We start from the raw sequence: 17,631 nt of genomic DNA, 5'->3' as shown, positions 1-17,631 counted from the left end.
ATATATATATATATGTATATGACATTGCTCATCCGTTTAGTCAATAGTAATGGCTTTTGTATTTGTTATTTCATTTTATTTTTTAGTAATTATATAGTGGCCACGACTTATTTCGTGGGAACAACTTAATTATAGCAAGTCCTGGCCACCGGAGCCCGTAGATAATAATGATTATTTTATTATGTAAAAATTAAAGTGACAAAAGTTCGTTTTTTCTCTTCGTGTTGCGAATATTCTCCATTTTTCTACCAACGAGTTCGGCGACGAGGTGGCTTCGCTCTAAAAACACCACTACCCAAAATGCTTCGCGCTCTAGGCGCGTTGGTGTTTCCGGTGTCTAGTAACATTTTACTTCCTTCCACACAGACCGACACGAACAAACCGAAAAAGAAGACGTCGCTAACGTTAAGTATTGTCGCCAAAAACCGCCTTCCAAGCTTAGTTTGCGTTGTATTTTCGTCGCATAAAACGTGGCATGTGGCCGTCGGTGTCCGAAGACTGAGAATTAGCAGAGAACCGCAGACTGTGTCGTGTAGGCCTCCGAGGGAAGAAAGTTTAGTGTCGGGCCTGTAAACAACATGTCCTCCGCCTCGCAGCCTTCCTCCAGACGGCAGTGGTGCTACCTCTGCGATCTGCCCAAGATGCCGTGGGCCATGCTGTGGGAGTTCAGCGAAGCGGTGTGCCGGGGATGTGTCAACTACGACGGCGCGGACCGGATCGAGCTCCTGATTGAAACTGCGCGGCAGCTGAAGAGCACGCACGGGGTGTTAGACGGCAGGTCTCCCGGACCCCAGCAAAGCAAACCCGGCTCGGTGGGGACCGTCGAAACGGGGCGGCAGCATAGTGAGCGCGTAGACAGGGGCAGGGGGGAATATGGGGTGTCTTCCCGGCTCCCTAACGGCTTGCACCGAGCTGAGGACGTGGCTTTATCGGAGGGAAGCCGACAGAGCCCGAACACCCGCCGGGTTGTGACCGGTGCAGTGCCCGGGCTCCACAGCACCATCTCTCACGCCTTGATAGCTCAGGGGTTGGTGGCGGGTCCTCACGGGCTTTTAGCCCCGTTATCGGCCTCCCGAACTGCCAGCACACCCATCGCAGTCTCAGCCGGGCCCATCATGGGTGAGGGTGGCAGAAGGCAGGCGGTGTCTCTGGGGGTGGGCGCCAGCACTTCTGCCCTTGTGGGTATAGATCCAGCAGTGTGGAGGAACAATGAGGTGATGGCCGAACTGAACGAAGTGGCCAGAAACCGGGTGGAAGGCTGGCCGAACCGACCCAAAGCGGTGCGAGACGTGCTGGTGGCTCTGAGCAACTCCATCCCCTTCAATGTCCGCTTCAGGAAAGACCACAACCTCCAGGGCCGCGTCCTGGCTTTTGATGCCAGCACAACTCCAGAGTTTGAGCTGAAGGTCTTCGTCGAGTATCCCGTGGGCTCCGGGATCATCTTCTCAGGGATCCCGGACCTGGTCCGACAGATGTTCCGGGATTCGGCGAAAGATGTAGGCAAAGCTGTGAATTCTGGCCTGCGATACGTGGAGTACGAGAAGCGGCAGGGTACAGGGGACTGGCGTGGGCTGTCCGAACTCCTGAACGACAGCGTGAGGATGTTCAAGGAGCCGCCCATCCCAGAGGTCCTGCCCCAGCCGGACCCAGTGCTGTCGTTGGCGGCGACAGGCCGCCCGGGTCCGGCAAAAAGCACGACCAGACGCCGGAAAGCTTCTCCCGGCTCGGAAAACGGAGAGAGTGACGGGAGACCTGACCACCCAGCCAGGGAGTCCTGGCCCCGGAGCGCCTACTCGGAGCCTCTGCCCGGCATGGCGGCCCCTCAGGAAGGGCCGCCGCGCCTCCACAGCCAGCCGTCGCCCATCTCGGCCCTGATGGGCGTCACAGACAGTCTGAGCTCCAGTCAGATGCCCAGAGACAGCCCAGGCATGTCCGCAGCCCACTCCTTGGCAGCCGGTCGCTCCACCAGCAGCAGCCCATCCACCGCCTCCACCTCGGCTTCCCAGGCATCCATGGGCCAGAGCATGAGCACGAGCAGCAACGCCAACACCGGGGAGAGCACGAGCAGCACGCAGGGCACCCTGCTCTGCTGCACGCTCTGCAGAGAGCGCCTGGAGGACACACACTTTGTCCAGTGTCCCTCCGTCCCTCACCACAAGTTCTGCTTCCCCTGCACCCGAGCATTCATCCGCAGCCAGGGCCAGGGAGGGGAGGTGTACTGCCCGAGCGGGGAGCGCTGCCCCCTGGCCGGTTCCAACGTGCCTTGGGCCTTCATGCAGGGGGAAATCTCCACCATCCTGGCCGGAGATGGAGATGTGACGGTAAAGAAGGAGGAGTGAGCCCCCGCTGACCTCCCGACGTCTCCGACCTATCATGGTGAATGGTAAGATGGACAGGGAACCCTGTGTCACATCAATGTCTGGTCTCAAACCACTAAGTTATGAGGTTGAACCCAGTTAGGGCTGGGAGGCTTAGATATTTAGACAAAAAGTAAAAATAAAATATAACATACCTAATTAGGTTTTATTTTAGCCTGAAATGCAAAAATTATGACTTAATTGTTATTATTTATAAAAATATTAGTGCTGTCAATTAACTGAATTTAAACAGATTAATCACATTCTAGTGCTGTGATTAATCACAATTAATCACTGCTTAACTTTGTAGGCTTGTAAAATAAATGTGCAAGCAGTTGTATCTGCAGGAATGGCGCCTTGGGCATCTGCCTTTTTCTGCCGTACTCCAATCAATTAAAATACAAGAAATTTTATCACAGTAAAAATTATTTTATGTATTTTCCCAGTAATCAACAGCAACTAAGGGAAACTTACTTCACTACACATGTATACAAGTAATAGCAAACATGTTACGGGTACAACTGACAGATGAGATATATTTTATGTTCTAGATTTTTGGTCCCATGCCCCTTTCTGAGGCCACCTTGGGAAAATCCCCATAAAGCCAATATCAAAGACTGCGTGCACATTTTCAAAGAATTGAAAGAAAATGTTTAATGTCTCAAACCAAACATGTCTAGAGATTCTCAGTTTTCCAGGTTTTGACATTCAGGAAGGTTTAACCCTTGTAAATTGTTCATATTTTGGTTGCACAGTCACCGCTCCAGCGTCTGGTGGACCCGCTGAATTCTACAGTTCATATTCAAGACAACAAAAAAAAAACTTGTCACATTAAGAACATCCTGCAGAGCTTTGCTGCGGTGCATTCAAAGACCAGGTGGAAAAAGGCTTTCTGAGCGCCTCATGCAGTCCAGTGTCTGAACAGTCACTCCATCTTTAAAGACAGAGCGGAAAGCTGGAAATAAATAATGTAAATAAATTAATGGTCTGGGATTCTCTTTTGCCAGTTTTCACTTCTGGAATAAAAAAGAAAAGAAAATAGCTTGAACTAATGAATTGATTGATTTTATAGGTTTCAGTGGCATTTAGTTTTGATTTTAAGCATCACAAATTTTAATTCTATCACCGATTTGTTTGAATACTTAGAGAAATATGCATCCATTCAAATATAAAGATGGTTCATGACTAGTTTTACTTTATCATTTATTTAGGGTTAAATCTGCCACAATAGCAAATTTTGCTGAACAGTAAATTGTCCCTGTAATTATTGCGATTAGCGATATTATTGTTTTGAGAGGATTTTGCAAGAAATATACTGATGAGATAATAATGCAAATTTGCCCTGACAAAACCAATAACTTTTAACTCTACAAAGAACATGTAACACAAGAACTGGAAGATATTTTATACATCCAAAGTAAAACACAAAATCAATAAATAAAACAGAAATGAGAAGTACCCAATCAAAACCATAAACAAAATGAATTATGAAGTGTCTGTAAACAATTTCCCTAAAAAAAAAAAAATTAATCAGAATGTAAATTGAGTTCATTTTAATTTACTGATGTTTCTTGTCCAATCATCTAAATGTTCTATCAATACCTTTGTCTGTTATTGATCGATAAAGATACATTAGATTTATGAAGCACTTCTACATCTGGCATTCAAATCTTCAAAGTCAGAAACAAAACAGTGATTTAATGATAGAAAGTAAGGATGCACCGATATAACAATTTGGGCCGATATTGATATTTAATATTGCTATTATGGCCGCAAACCGATATTTACCAATATTTTATGTATATTTCACTAACCTTTTGACAACTTGGGTTGTGGGGGAAAAACACAATGCTGACTTCACTGGATCGGTTAAGCTACCCACAATCCTGCATTATTGTCAGTCACATTATCCACTCACCCTAAAGAAACAAACTGCAACAATATGGAAATATCAGCTGTCAATTTCAGCTCAGTTTTACTTATCTGACTGATACCAATATGTCAAAAAATGTCTAATATTGGCTGATATCGATGTTCGTGCTTTTATGTTGTGCATACATAATAAAAACCAAATTATTAGTTAGATGTTGTGGTTTCTCTTTTGTTTTTTTAGGCCCGAGCAGCAAAGCGCTGCGAAGGCCTATTGTTTTTTTTATTTTTCTCTTTTTGCAGGTTTAGAGGTAGACTTGTTGACTTTTGTTTTATTTACTCTTGTTTCTCTCCTCTACTCCAATCTCCTTCTAAACCTTCCCACTTCCACCATTTCAAAGTTTTATATTTATGCATCAAGTGGAGAATCATGGCAAAGGTTGTAATACTCCGCTTGTGTAAGTAAGTCTGTTGGGCCTCACCTTCACATTCGGACAATACAGAGTGCCACACGTTGAAAACCAAAAACATAAAAACTAATTTGTCCTTCAATTCTTTGTCTGTCTATAACCTTTCTTCTTCCATTGTCTCTGTCGGCGTTCATTTGTCTTTGTTTTATCATAAGAATGGCTGCCAGGAATTCATAGTGAAATGAAGTATTTGTACAATAGTAGCATGGATAACCCTGCCTCTACTGAAATCAACCTGTGTGAAACTAAATGGCCTGTTTTTTTTTTCCATATTAAGTTTTCCATCTGTTGTTCCTTTCTCTCCAGGGGATCAAACACTTCGAAAGCACTTCCCTTTTTATCTCAAGCAGAGGTCCACTTCGGCTGCATTTCATCAAGCGTGCCTCCATAAGCAGAGTAAGTCCAAAGCTCCAGGAGGACAAACTAAACCAGGATCAGTTAGTAAAGACAAGAAAAGTCACCAGTGAGGAAGAGGAAGAGGCTCAGATCAGCCGTTCTTCCTCGCTCCAAGTGGCTCAAACGGCCCAGGACAGAAAGCACACGTTTGTCTGACAATCTGATTTGTGTTTTTTTTATTTTTGTTTGTTTTTTTCCCTTCTTGGTTTGTTCTAAATATTGCATTGTGTATTAAACCGATGCAGGACAGCGTTATTGATTGATAACTTGGCTAAAGTAATGCACTTCTTTAGAGAGAAAAAAGGAAGAAAAAAAATCGAATGTTTTGAACACAAACCCCCATTTGGTCCTTAAAGCCAAGGAGTGCAAAAAAAAAAAAAATGTAATCCCACATTATGTCTCGTAGGTATTCTTCTGTTGTATGTTTCAAATGTGAACTTCCTTTCAATATGGCTATGTAATTTCTATTTTTGATACAATACAAATTTCTATGTATTTGTTTATAGTGATAAGAAGACCAAAGATGGCTTCATGCTCAGTGTAATTTTATTGTAGCTGTGTATGCTGTATTCACTGATAACCTTTGGCATCAGTCACTAATTAGTCCATCTATCACAGATGTATGCTTGTTTTGTCTATTTACTTTTTGAATTCTATGTATGGTAAGATAATTAGCATCACATCGAATGGTTAACCCACACTTATGTGATCTGAACAGGTCAATTCTACAATAAAGGACTAAATAGTCACATCTGCTTTACTCCTTTGCTGCTGATTTCAAAGGATTAAGACTCCAAATGGATTTCTGGGGAAACTTTATTTAAATGTCGATAAGAAACACGAAAATCCCCACACCAAACATTAAAAAGCTCCTGATGGCACTGTAAACATGCACTCATTTCAAATACAGACGTTTCAGCCGAGTTTAACACATTGACTTACAAGGAAAACAAAGGGATTGGAAACTTTAAACCTGATTAAGTACAAACATATATATATATCCTGAATGCAAAAATAATCAGCTAGTTCCTATGTGAAATGCTTGTAAATGACAAAGCCCCACACTTTAGCTGGAGTGTGAATGTGTTTTTTCACAGAAGCTCATTCCTGCCATGAAAGAAATATAAAAGCCCAACAGGAAGTCAAGAGAAGTCAGAATTTTGACTTTCAACTTCATTATTAGTCAAAGCTCAAATTATAAGATCGATAGTCATGCTGTTTCTCTAAGGAGGCTTGCTTCAGTATCTCATAATTATGACTTTATATCTCAGAATTGTTTATATATCTCAAAATTATGACTGATTCTCATAATTATGAATTTGAAAGTCAAAACTATGACTTCCTGTCATTTTCTTTTATTCTTGGGCTTTGATTTTTCTCTTTCATGACAGAAATGAGCTCTATAGATTTCATATAAGGCAGTGGTATTATCCTATATTTTTATGTGCATAGATGTAGAATCTCACTCACACCATTTGTTTAATAATATAAAACATAACTATATGCCGTGGTGGACGTGTGAACATGTCAGATGGGGCAGCTGATGTCTCCCAGGGCCTCCTTGGCCCCTTTCAGGGTCTCTCTCTTCACACACTTCCAGTAGCCAGAGATGCCAGTCTGTTGCTGCACCTGCAGTCAGGAGACAGAGGGAGGAGGTGAAGCTGAATGTGTCGCCTTTCAACCGCTTATTTTTAATTGTAATTCTGATATATCCTGGAATAAAAATCCAATACCATTTAAACCATAAAGGTTGCACACACACAAAAACATTTAACATTTGATTTGGATTATGGCACATTTTCACATTGGGATCATTTCAGTCAAAGTCCTTTTTGTAATTCCTCTTACAGCAAGAAACTTCACAAATATCCAAAAGCAAAAATAGTAAAACATCAAACATCACCAGTTAACTCAAATATAATGAAATGCCTCATTTTGGTGGGTGACAGACCCACACAAAATAGTGTATAGATGTGAAGTGAGGGAGAGGGGATCTGAAAAGTGTGGGATGTATTTATAATCAGTCCTGTAACCTGTCATATCCCTAAAAAAAAACAAGTGCAACCAACCGACTCAGTAGAAAGAGCCGTGGTGATATTACTGTACAAGATGCAAAATGCTACCACTGGCAGAGAACTAACAAGTTTGTATCAATTCCTTATAAACGAAGAGAGAGGATAAAAATTGAAGCGCTTGATCGTTACGTAGCTGTATTCTGGTGGAATAATCTTGGCAGGATTTGAAAAGTGCGGTTAACAATAGTCAACCCACTGGTGCTAACTTAGTGACTTTTACAGACAAAAAAAGTGAAGCTTTTTAAAGTTTGGTTGATCTGCCAGAAAACCGCACTAATCAGAACTGCCAATAAAAAGCTACTTCGTGGGCGTGCCGTGGTGGCATAGCGGTTAGCGCGACCCATATTTGGAGGCCATGAGTTCTCGACGCTGCCGTCGCGGGTTCGACTCCCGGACCCGACGACATTTGCCGCATGTCTTCCCCCCTCTCCTTCCCCGTTTCCTGTCCCACAAAAGACCCCCTGGAGGGATTAAAAAAAAAAAAAAAAAAAAAAAAAAGCTACTTCGTATAAAAAAAAATAAAAACGAAAGTGGAAGCTCACCTTCAGGCCCCGCAGCACTCTGTCCGTCATTACTCCCATGAACTCCTTGTGACTCAGGCAGTCGTCTCCGTCCAAGTCGAAGAGTTTGAACACCGTGTCCAGAACGTTCTCCGACAGCTCATGGCCCGTGGCGATCTTCACGGCTCGCTTAAACTGGGCTGTATCAAAAGAACGGGGAGGACGCTCTCATGTGCTGGATGAACCGTATCTGCCCATTTCAACCCAACGGCGAGGCCTTACCGATCCCCACAGGACGGTTGGCCTCGGTGACCATCTTCATTGAGAAGGCAAAGTCCTCCAGGTTGTTGGTGAACAGGCAGAAGGCTTTGAACTCCTCGAATGTGATGCTCTGGAAGGGAAACGCGCCTGTTGACTGTTGATCCACGCGAGTCTCGTCCTGATGGAGGACGAAGTTTCCGTACCTGACCAGCAGGGATCTTCTTCCTCATGTTCTCCCAGTAGATTTCGTTGTCTTCTTCGTTGGTGTAGTGCAGCAGCCACTCGGCGAAGTCTTCCCTTCTCATGGTGTCCATGCCTCTGGAGAACTGCAGGAACTCCATCTCCTGGACCTCAGCTTGCAGGTCCTCCATGAATCTGAGCAACAGAGATTGTTTACAGGAGCTGGAACGGGCCGAGGCCCCACAGTCCAACTGGAGGGGAATCCTACTGTAGCTCCAAACATGCAAAGGGTTCTGCTATGCAAGTTAAGGACTTTTAGAAAAATTTTGTTTTTTCCACATTAGCAGAATATCGACAAAGTTTTGCACACATTTGTGAGGGAAACACAGCTGGTGATAGTGAAAAAAACCAACCCAGGAATCTTTCAGATTGATGTTTTAACGTATCAGAACATAAAACAATTTTCTAATGATATTTATGTATTCAAGAATCTGTCCCTCTGGGACTTTGCCGTTGTTTTGTGAGTTTTTGAAATCGAGATCACTTACTTTGTGGGGCAACTTTAGAAATAATTGCAAGAAACCTTGTGCCATTACTATCTCCATCCAAAATGTTAGGCGACTTGACGAGATCCTGGCAGAAACAGAACCGTGACGGCTTCTCCTACCTGCGGAACTCCTGGTACTTCAGCTTGTTGTCTCCTCTCTTTCCAAAGAAGTACGCCTGAAGTGACGTGTTTACCGCCGCCCCTTCCTCTGCCGATTTCTGGAATCATTCATGAATTGTCCTGTTACTATAGAAACTGATGACAATGCATGAGAAAAACAAATAAGATGTGCACACACACCTCTGCCACGTCCTTGGGAGGTTTCAGTTTACTCTTGCTGATGATCTTCTTGAGCTTCAGCAGAAAATGAAAACATTGTCTTTTCATTCATTCAATTCAATTTTGTCATGAACTTGAAACTATAGAAACTTCATGTGTTCACACACACACTCACTCACACACATTTCATACAGCTCATTACCAACATTCACTGAATACAGAATTTTATATTTGCTAAATCTTTCTAGCAAGACTTTTTCTCGCAAAAGTATTCACACCCTTTGGACTTAACATTTTTGCCACACAGTACCCAATGTCAATGTCAATGTGTTATAATGCTAGTATTATTATACTGGCATAATAATACAAGTTGGTTCTCTCAAATACCAATATAAGTTACTTTATTTAGGAACACTTAACACTGGGCCTGGAAATTATGGAATATCCAAACAACAAGCCAAAAACAATAAATAAAAAGCAAATAAAAACCACACACAGAACCAGAACCATAAATAGAATGGATTATGAAGTTTCTAAACAAAATTTCCCTCCTTCAGATCTTTATGTTGAAAACCATGCATCGTTTTTCTTGCACTTCAGAAAACACTTTTTGAAAAGCTTGAGTTTTTTTTTTCTTTAAATGAGCGTGTTTCTATTGAGCAAATTTATTTTCTAATTCCAATTTGCGCAATTACATGGTCAAGCTGTTGTGTTCCATCTATCACAAAAAAAACAACAAAAAACTAAAACAAGTTCAAACTTATAGTCGTATGGACACACATTGTGAAAAGGTTCATGGAATGTGAATACTTTTGTGGGGCACTATATTTCGCCCTCTCCTCTGGGAGCTAATATGAGCTCTACGTCCTTCTTTTCACTTTCAGAATCAACAAAACACAGATTCACTGTGGTTGCTTTAACTTTAAAAAAAAAAAAAAGTCAAAGCAAAAGCAAAAAGTAGTGGTCAAAAGAGACCAACGTCAAAATCCATGCACTGCTGCTACTTGCTGGATGTTTTGCTCTTTCTGCGCCACGTTGGAACATGAAACACAAGTTGCAACACAGGCCAACATGCCTTCGCATGAGACAAAAGGTAGCCGAGGTCTAAGCTAAGCGGCAGACAGGAGAAGTCTGCTTGGAACCAAAAACAAGTCAGGTGGCTTCAAACAGACGGATAAAACCGAAAAGACAAGCGCAAGGCAGATGAAGAACAGTTGAGCGACTGGAATGCAGCTCTCCCTCACCTTCGCGTGGAGCCTGGTTCATACTTACAGCTGCGGCAACATCAGTCGAGCTCTCAGCAGCATTAAAGTGGCAATATTTTCACATTTGAGTGCACACACATTTGAAATATTGAAATACTGATATTGTTACTTAAAGTAATTACACAGTTCGCCATCTAAAAAAGAAGTCTTATTTTTTTTCCAAGCAAAGTCTTACCGTAAGAAACTCTTTTTTGTCCACTTGCTCATTGCCGTCCACATCCAGCATTTGGAAAGCTATATCAAACCCGGTCCGTGGCTCTGCAAGAGAGACAATCATCTCATTCAGGAATTCATTACTGACGACAGCATATTGGCAAAACTGTGGATAGAAAATAGAGAGGAGTAAATTTCCTCTGAAGAAAACCCCCCCAGACATTTTCATGAAAAAACAAGGACCTTTCTAAGCTCTGGAAGTCAAAAATTTGCCAGAAAAATACAGATTTAATAATACTCAGAAATTTTCTAGAAATAAACTGGAAATTTCACAGTATGAAAAGTCCAAAAATTTGCTGGAGAGAACTTGGAAATTTTGAGATAAATTTTCTAGAAAAAAACCCGTTGGATTTTTGAAATGCAGACATTTCCAAATTTCTTTCTAGAAAATTTCTGAGTTTTTTTCAGTTTTCAAGTTTTTTTTTTAATGAAAATTGACATTGTTTGATTATCTTCAGTTATAAAATTGCTACAGATATCAAATATGACTTTAAAGAAATTTGACTTTGTAATTTAATGCTTTGAAATTGTCCCGCTGTCTCTTTAAAAATTCTTATTCTTCATAAAACTGTCATCAGGAAGTCAATACATCGTTGCTCCTCTACTAACCCTTTAACGTTTCATCTGATGAAAAAAATGTTTCATTAGCAAGTTTGTAAAAATACTGTAAAATGATTTTGATACAGTCAAGAAAACCACCTCATCCAAGTGTAAAAATTGTTTTAGTAAAAAAAAAAAAATATAAAATTTTTTTAACTGGAGTATTTTCATTAAGATAATTTATCTCCCTATGTCCAATATGCACAATTATATGGTCAATGGAAGCAAAGCTGCTGATAGATTGTCCTGCTTCAAATAAAACCACAAGATCATGAACACAGCAAAGTCAACTTACTGGTCAGGATGGTCAGCAGGAAGAGATACTCTGTGTAGGATATTAAACCTGCAAGGCACACACAAATACACTTTACAGTCTTTAGTTAAACAGAACCTAGCAGACAGAAAAAAAAAGTAAGTGAACATCACCATAAAACATTCAGATGTGCGGCAGAAGGCCAGAGAGCTCACCGTTGTCTCCTAGCTTTCTGAACAGATCGCTGCCGGGACGAGCTTTAGAGGCAGTCGCCAACATCTTGTCGACGTCCTGCCAAGAGCGCACGAGGAGACAGATACCGTCACCACAAAACCCCCGGCACTGTGCTCCGGATGAAGAGTTTTCACACAGTGAAACTGTAAACATACCTGAGTTGTTAAGATTCTCTTTTTGAGCTTTCCTAAAAACAAAACAAAGACCAAACAGAGTATTGATGATAATGAAGCAAAAAAAAAAATTAAAAATTGCTTTTCACGTGTTGATGTTAGAAGTGTTTCTTTCGCTACCGATGCATCTTTTGCTATAAATGATACACCGAAAGTTTATTTTCTTATTTAAAAAAAAGAAATGTTATGATTTGCTTTTCATCTTTTAGCACATTTTTATATTGTATAAAAAGGGTTAAGTGGGCAAATTTATTCAGGATAAAAAAAAATTCTGATATTCTGATAGCAGAATAATTATAAAACTATTTTTTTAGTAGATAACTAAAATAACTGTTAATAGCAGCCCTGGAAAACACATGATAATACTCTATAAAATAAGAATTATGCTGGCAGGAATGATTTTATTTATTTTTTTCTGAATCCAAGTTGAACAATGGTAACATACAACATTTATGATCACTGATTATGAAGCTAATTTATTTGGTTTGTGTAAAGTATGTTAGCTTGGAAATCCCATCTGCTCCTCAATAAATGATGTTTGTTTTTCAAATGCTAACAGCAAACTGAATTTTGAAAGATTAATTATCCTGAAAGAGATACTTAATCTCTTCAGGATTAATCTATTATCTATTTGAATCTAGATGATTCAAATAGATAATAGATTAATAGATGAAATATTTTTTTTATTGCGGAAAAAACTGAACGTAATTTTTATGTTATTTAATGAAGCAAACACAGGACAAGAATTCAAATAGGGTAGGATTGTTGTCACTCAGGTTAAGTGGTTTGAAATGCTGTTTGCGAGCACCTAGGAAGCAGGGATATTACAAGGTGTGTGTGGGTGTGTGTAGTAAATGTGTGCAGCTTACGATCTACTTGTTCCAGCATGACGGAGAACAGGAAGTCCCTCGGGGTCATGTAGGGCTCCATATCATACATCACTGAGGCAAACTGGGTAAAGCGGACCTTTCTGGCAGACAGCTGAGGAGCTGCAGGTTCCTGCAACTGTACAAAGGGCAAAATAATCAGAAAGTTTCTGTCATACTGATCTAATCAGTAAACATCTCCTCTGTGGCACCAACCAGGCACAGTTTTTACCTAAACGATACAGGAACATCTAGCTATGAGTAAATTTAAGATAAACTTTAACCAAAGCATGTTCCACTTTAAACTTAAACTGATATTCTACCCATAAACTCTACAAATGAAAACAAGTTTATGGTTTTTTACACTCTATGTACTAAACGCCCTCTAGGCGCCACTAGAGGGCGTAGGTAACATAACTTAGTGTTTACGTCTTCTTTAAAAGTAATGCCTACTTCTTTTATGCAGTTTGTGGTAGTCTTTCAGACCGGAAAACGAATAAAGCGGTGAAGTATTTTCTATCAAAAATAAATCTCCACGGAATATGTACTCACTTTTTCTTCCTCTGCAAGTACAGCGAAGGGTAAATTCCTGACGTTAGCATGGTGATAGAGGTAATAACAGAGACCCCCGGTTCCAACGACAGAGCCCAAAACACCGGAACCAATTGCACGGAATGTTGTAGAAGTCTTTAGAACACGAGAACTCCTGACCACATTCCTAAAGACGGCGGTGAACTTTCCCCAGCTGGCCATTTTCAGGACGCTCACTGGCTGCCTGGTTGCGCAAACGCGACGGCTTCCGTAGCTGCTCTGTAAGTTAGCGACCGAGTCACGGAACGCCCACTTTGGCGTCACCAGAACAAACATCGTGCACTCAGCTCATGATGTACACCAGAAGATTAAGTTCTTTGGTTTTATTTATTTTTTTTAGAGATAGTTCTTAAAGTAGTTTTTGACTCAGGAAAGGTTTCTTTTTGAACTATATAAGGCTGCAGTGCTTGTTTATGGTGATTAGCTCTAATGTTATAATGTAGATTCATCATTACAAAAGTTGCTTAGTCCAGTCCCAAAAAAAGTCAGAATTGAAAAATCAATTTGGAAACTGTTTAACTAAATGAAACACATTGCAGTGAATTATTACACACAGTTGGATGTTTGAAAGCCTTTATTTCTCTTAATTATGATGCTTTGTGAACCATTTTACAAATATGACTTTTGTGTGAAAAATGACAGGGACTTCATGTGCTGTCAAAGCAGACAAGATTTTGTCTGCTTTGACAGCACATGAAGTCCTTATTTTGAAAGTTCACTCACGCGGTTCATAGACAATCTCGAGGTTTCGTTTGTGTAGAGCAGAACTTCCAAGGAACTTGTAGGCAACCAGCTTCTCCACATGGGTGAAACGATGGACAGGACATGATAGTTTTCACATGAAAAATACCTATAGTTAGTCTTGAATTTTTTAAAAATTTGCTCATTACCCAAGGTGACCTGAAATTAAGATACCACCTGACTACAAGTCAGTCTGTGTTCAGATAAATGTATAAAATCAATTCTAGATGTCTGAAAATCTTTGAACTTCTAACCCCAATACCTATTAAATTTAACACAGATGTCTACAAAGCACTTAGGTATTGTTACAATTAATTTTCTACAAGAAACTCTAACTTTGTTTTGTCGTACATTTGGCCTTTCAAACTGCATCAAAGTGAGACTTGCTTCAAGAGATAACAAGAAGGCTAAACTAAATACAGCAGAGCTGCTGTTGTCCTTGTGAGCTTTTAACTTATGGAACATGATTGGTTTGGAAATGTTTCGTGTCGTTTATGATTTCACACAGACTGTTACTTATTCTTAATGGCATACACACAAAGACTGTCATTTTAGCAAGGCTAGCTATGCTAAATGTTAACCTGAAATGTTAAAAACAGCTAATCGTTTTAATTTGGTTTTACAATGGTCAAACTCTGTTTTAGAGCACAGAGTCAGAGCAGGAAAACAGGAACACACACATTGAAAACTACACTGCTCAAAAAAATAAAGGGAACACTTAAACAGGTGTTTAACACTTAAAGTGTTCCCTTTATTTTTTTGAGCAGTATATTTTACTTATATCTTTTTATGGTTTCTAAACTGTAAAGGTAATTGATCAGAATTGGTTACACCAAGTTAAATTTTTGGGAAAAATTGGAGATAGGACATTGGCTGCAAAATTATGATCGGTGCAACTCTAAAACCTTTTCAAAAGCTATTGCTACTAGTGTGCAGGATTAATTATATCATTAGAAATGATATGAAACTTATGGTTACTGTCGGTACTGACTAAGGGTATTTACATTAGATTTACCAGAGGTATTGTAACGTCTAAATGTTACAGCTTTTTCTTTTTTTTTCCAGCTCTTGTTGGGTTCGCATTTCTCTCCAGTCAATGTCAGTCAAAGGGTTCCAGAGATGTTGCTGTAACTGCTTGCTTTAACAGGTAGTTATTCAATGTTTAGTTGATAAAATTGTTTTTTCTTTGATGGAAACAATGGATTGAAACGATTACATTTCCAAACGAGTCAGCAGAAGAAGATGCACTACTTTGGGAAAATAAAGATGGCGAAGGGAACAGAGCTGCAACACACATGAAACCTTGTCCTGCAGTGTGTTGTGCGTCATCCCCCTGTCTCATATATCACAGCAGGCTCCTTCTCTGTATATGGTGTCCAAGGGACTGATCTCTGTGAACTCTGCTCCGGCAGCATCAGCTGTGGACTCGGAGATATGGATGTGGAGAAAAAAAAGCTGTCATTCTCCACCAAGGCTGTTACATGTTACAGTTCAGAAGACCAAAGAAGATTGAATTGGCTGAGACAGTGCTTTGAAAAATTACCCACACCCCTAAAACCTTTTCACGTTTTGTCGCATCACAACCACAAACCTCGCTGTATTTTCTTCCCCCAACTCAAAGTAGTGTAGAATTGTAAAAGGGAAAGAAAATTCAACGCGGAGACATTTTACATACATAAACAAAAAGCGGGTTTGCATTTGTATTCCCAATGAGACAATACTTCCTAGAATCACTTTCTGCTGCAGCTGCAAGTCTTTTATCGTTTCTCTCTTCCAGCTTTGCACATGTAAATTCAGATTATTTTTTTTTACCATTCTTCTTTGCAAAATAGCTCAAGCTTGAGAGCATCTTCACAGATACCAAATTAGATTCAGGTCTGGGGTTTGACTGGGTCATTTTAACAATAATGTTCGGATCTAAACCATTCTACTGTAGTGAACCTCCTGGTCAGTCTCAAATCTGTTAGCCTCTACTTGGTTTTAATAATGTTTTATTGCAAACTGGCTGTAACATTATTGAAAAAACATTATTGAATAATGTTTTTATTCTTTCCATACACAAATGTTTGGATATGGTATCTAAATCCAAAGATCCAACCAAAAATTAAAAATACACATTCCCGAAACTTAGCTTAGATTGTTCAGCGTTTGGGCTGCAGATGAACATTTCTGTTCAGTGGAGGACCCTGCATCCCTGCTGCTGCTTCGTGGCGCGTCAGTAGAGCATGAACCTTTATTTTTATTCACATGAATTATTTACAAGAATCTACGCATTTTGTTTCTGCGGCACAGCATGAATTCCGAATTAGTGATCTTTCGGTGGCAGCTGTACGAAAAACTTCAAATGCTGCATCCAAAAATATATTTGAGAGGAACCAGGAAATATTTTACACAAACAAAGAATAGCAAGGCAACATAGTCCCAGAATGTGACAACTACAATTCCTGTTTTTTTTTTGTTTTTTTTTATGTTTTAACAAACATATTTTTAAATCAGAACCCAAAAGATATGGTTTGCATTTGTATTTCACTCAACAGTTTATAAAACCAGTCTTGGCTGCAGTTATAGCTTCAAATATTATGCCTATACTAGCTTTGCCTTACTAGAGCATGATGATACCAGTACCATATTTTACAGAGGGGGTTATATATTCAGAAAGATGCAAAGAGTTAAGTATCTGCAATATATAGTACCCAACATTATCCCCAAAGTTAACTGTGGAAAAGTCTGAAATCTGGGAACAGATAAACACTCAATGAAAAGCTCCCAGTTAAACACCCAGGAAGTGAGATTTACCTGATTGCCATCGACATGCTCTCTGGGACTGTTCGTCTGTCTATGGCTTTGAAAACCTATCATTCTTTATACTCATTCTGGTTACTTTGTAACCTCATAAAGGTGGATTTGGAAAACAACAGTTTGCAAAAAATGAAAAATAAAATAAAAACAAGAAAAAAGACATAAGAGCTCGAAAAACAAAAAGACACAAATATGGTTTATTTTGTATAATGTTTCGGTGGAGAGAATGTCTGAATTGGTTAATAAATAAAACACCACTTTGTGGTGTAGCAGGTATAGACTTTGTCGCCTTTACATCAGGAGCTTGAGGGGTGTGGGGATGCTGGCACAGAGGTGGTCCTGACCGTAGGGGTACTGGGCTTTTGAGTTCTGCCCTGGGCTGGGCTACAATAGGGTCTGTGGTTAAGAGGGAGTTTAGGGATTCGGGTTATCCCCAATCAGACATTGCGGGTTTAGAGACCGGGTGAACCTTCAGGGAATCACTTCTGCTTGGAGTCATAGCTGGTCTGATGGGTCTTTGAGTCATCCTCTGCTGGTGGTGATCTAACTTTGCTTGGTTGGTCCCGGTTCTATAAGACCGCTCCTGAATTTTCTAAGTGGACTCCTCCCAGATTCTTTGGGAATGTCTTGGGGGGGCCCCTAGTCATGGTCGCCGGATGGATGCGGGCCAATTGAGGGAGCTGGCCACAGATACACGCTTACACCATGTGGGGTGGGCTGGCACACGGGGAATGTAGTGTGCTCATTTGTCTGTGCTGGTTTGGTAGGCACTGGAAGTCTGTGGGTCTCTTAGTGTGTGTACTTGTTTATCTGTCTATTAAGGACCACTTCTGATATATTTACTAGCCTTCTGAAGACTGATGTGCCTTATAGGAACCAAAGCTCGGTCGCATCCCTTGATTTAGGGGTTAGGAATAGACTAGTACTGGTAAGGGCTAGGGAAACTGCCTGGGTTGGGCATA

General features: G+C 40.5%; 2 protein-coding genes across 3 annotated transcripts; one reads left to right on the top strand and one right to left on the bottom strand.

Moving 5' to 3' along the window:
- The first annotated feature begins 325 nt into the window (after positions 1–325).
- LOC114152919 (interferon regulatory factor 2-binding protein 1-like) lies at positions 326–5,841 on the top strand. The gene is made up of 2 exons (XM_028031080.1): positions 326–2,383; positions 5,003–5,841. The coding sequence occupies exon 1, from the start codon at positions 579–581 to the stop codon at positions 2,337–2,339; it is 1,761 nt and encodes a 586-aa protein (XP_027886881.1). The 5' UTR covers positions 326–578; the 3' UTR covers positions 2,340–2,383; positions 5,003–5,841.
- A 49-nt stretch (positions 5,842–5,890) lies between these two features.
- Positions 5,891–13,353, bottom strand: micu2 (mitochondrial calcium uptake 2). Of its 2 annotated transcripts, none has more exons than XM_028031083.1 (12): positions 13,091–13,353; positions 12,542–12,671; positions 11,655–11,686; positions 11,481–11,556; positions 11,308–11,355; positions 10,375–10,457; positions 8,956–9,009; positions 8,776–8,873; positions 8,132–8,303; positions 7,950–8,058; positions 7,710–7,867; positions 5,891–6,721 (listed from the first exon to the last, which is right to left on the bottom strand). In XM_028031083.1, the coding sequence occupies exons 1-12, from the start codon at positions 13,289–13,291 to the stop codon at positions 6,620–6,622; spliced, it is 1,263 nt and encodes a 420-aa protein (XP_027886884.1). In that variant the 5' UTR covers positions 13,292–13,353; the 3' UTR covers positions 5,891–6,619. The 2 variants fall into 2 exon arrangements, with proteins under 2 accessions (XP_027886884.1, XP_027886883.1); XM_028031082.1 differs by having other exon boundaries at positions 12,542–12,677; positions 13,091–13,352.
- Between the last annotated feature and the right edge of the window lie 4,278 nt (positions 13,354–17,631).

The sequence above is a fragment of the Xiphophorus couchianus genome, chromosome 11 (assembly GCF_001444195.1).
Source record: "Xiphophorus couchianus chromosome 11, X_couchianus-1.0, whole genome shotgun sequence".
In the NCBI taxonomy this organism is placed as follows: Eukaryota; Metazoa; Chordata; class Actinopteri; order Cyprinodontiformes; family Poeciliidae; genus Xiphophorus; species Xiphophorus couchianus.
This window is presented reverse-complemented; position numbering and strand designations above follow the sequence as displayed.

What these genes read in the sequence shown, in the direction of transcription:
- LOC114152919 (XM_028031080.1), top strand. Translation starts at nt 579, where the DNA reads ATGTCCTCCGCCTCGCAGCCTTCCTCCAGACGGCAGTGGTGCTACCTC.
- micu2 (XM_028031082.1), bottom strand. Translation starts at nt 13,291, where the DNA reads ATGGCCAGCTGGGGAAAGTTCACCGCCGTCTTTAGGAATGTGGTCAGG. An exon ending in CTCCCAAGGACGTGGCAGAG is followed by an intron (nt 8,874 to 8,955) that starts GTGTGTGTGCAC and finishes GAATGATTCCAG; the next exon opens with AAATCGGCAGAGGAAGGGGC. An exon ending in GAGTGCTGCGGGGCCTGAAG is followed by an intron (nt 6,722 to 7,709) that starts GTGAGCTTCCAC and finishes TCCTGACTGCAG; the next exon opens with GTGCAGCAACAGACTGGCAT.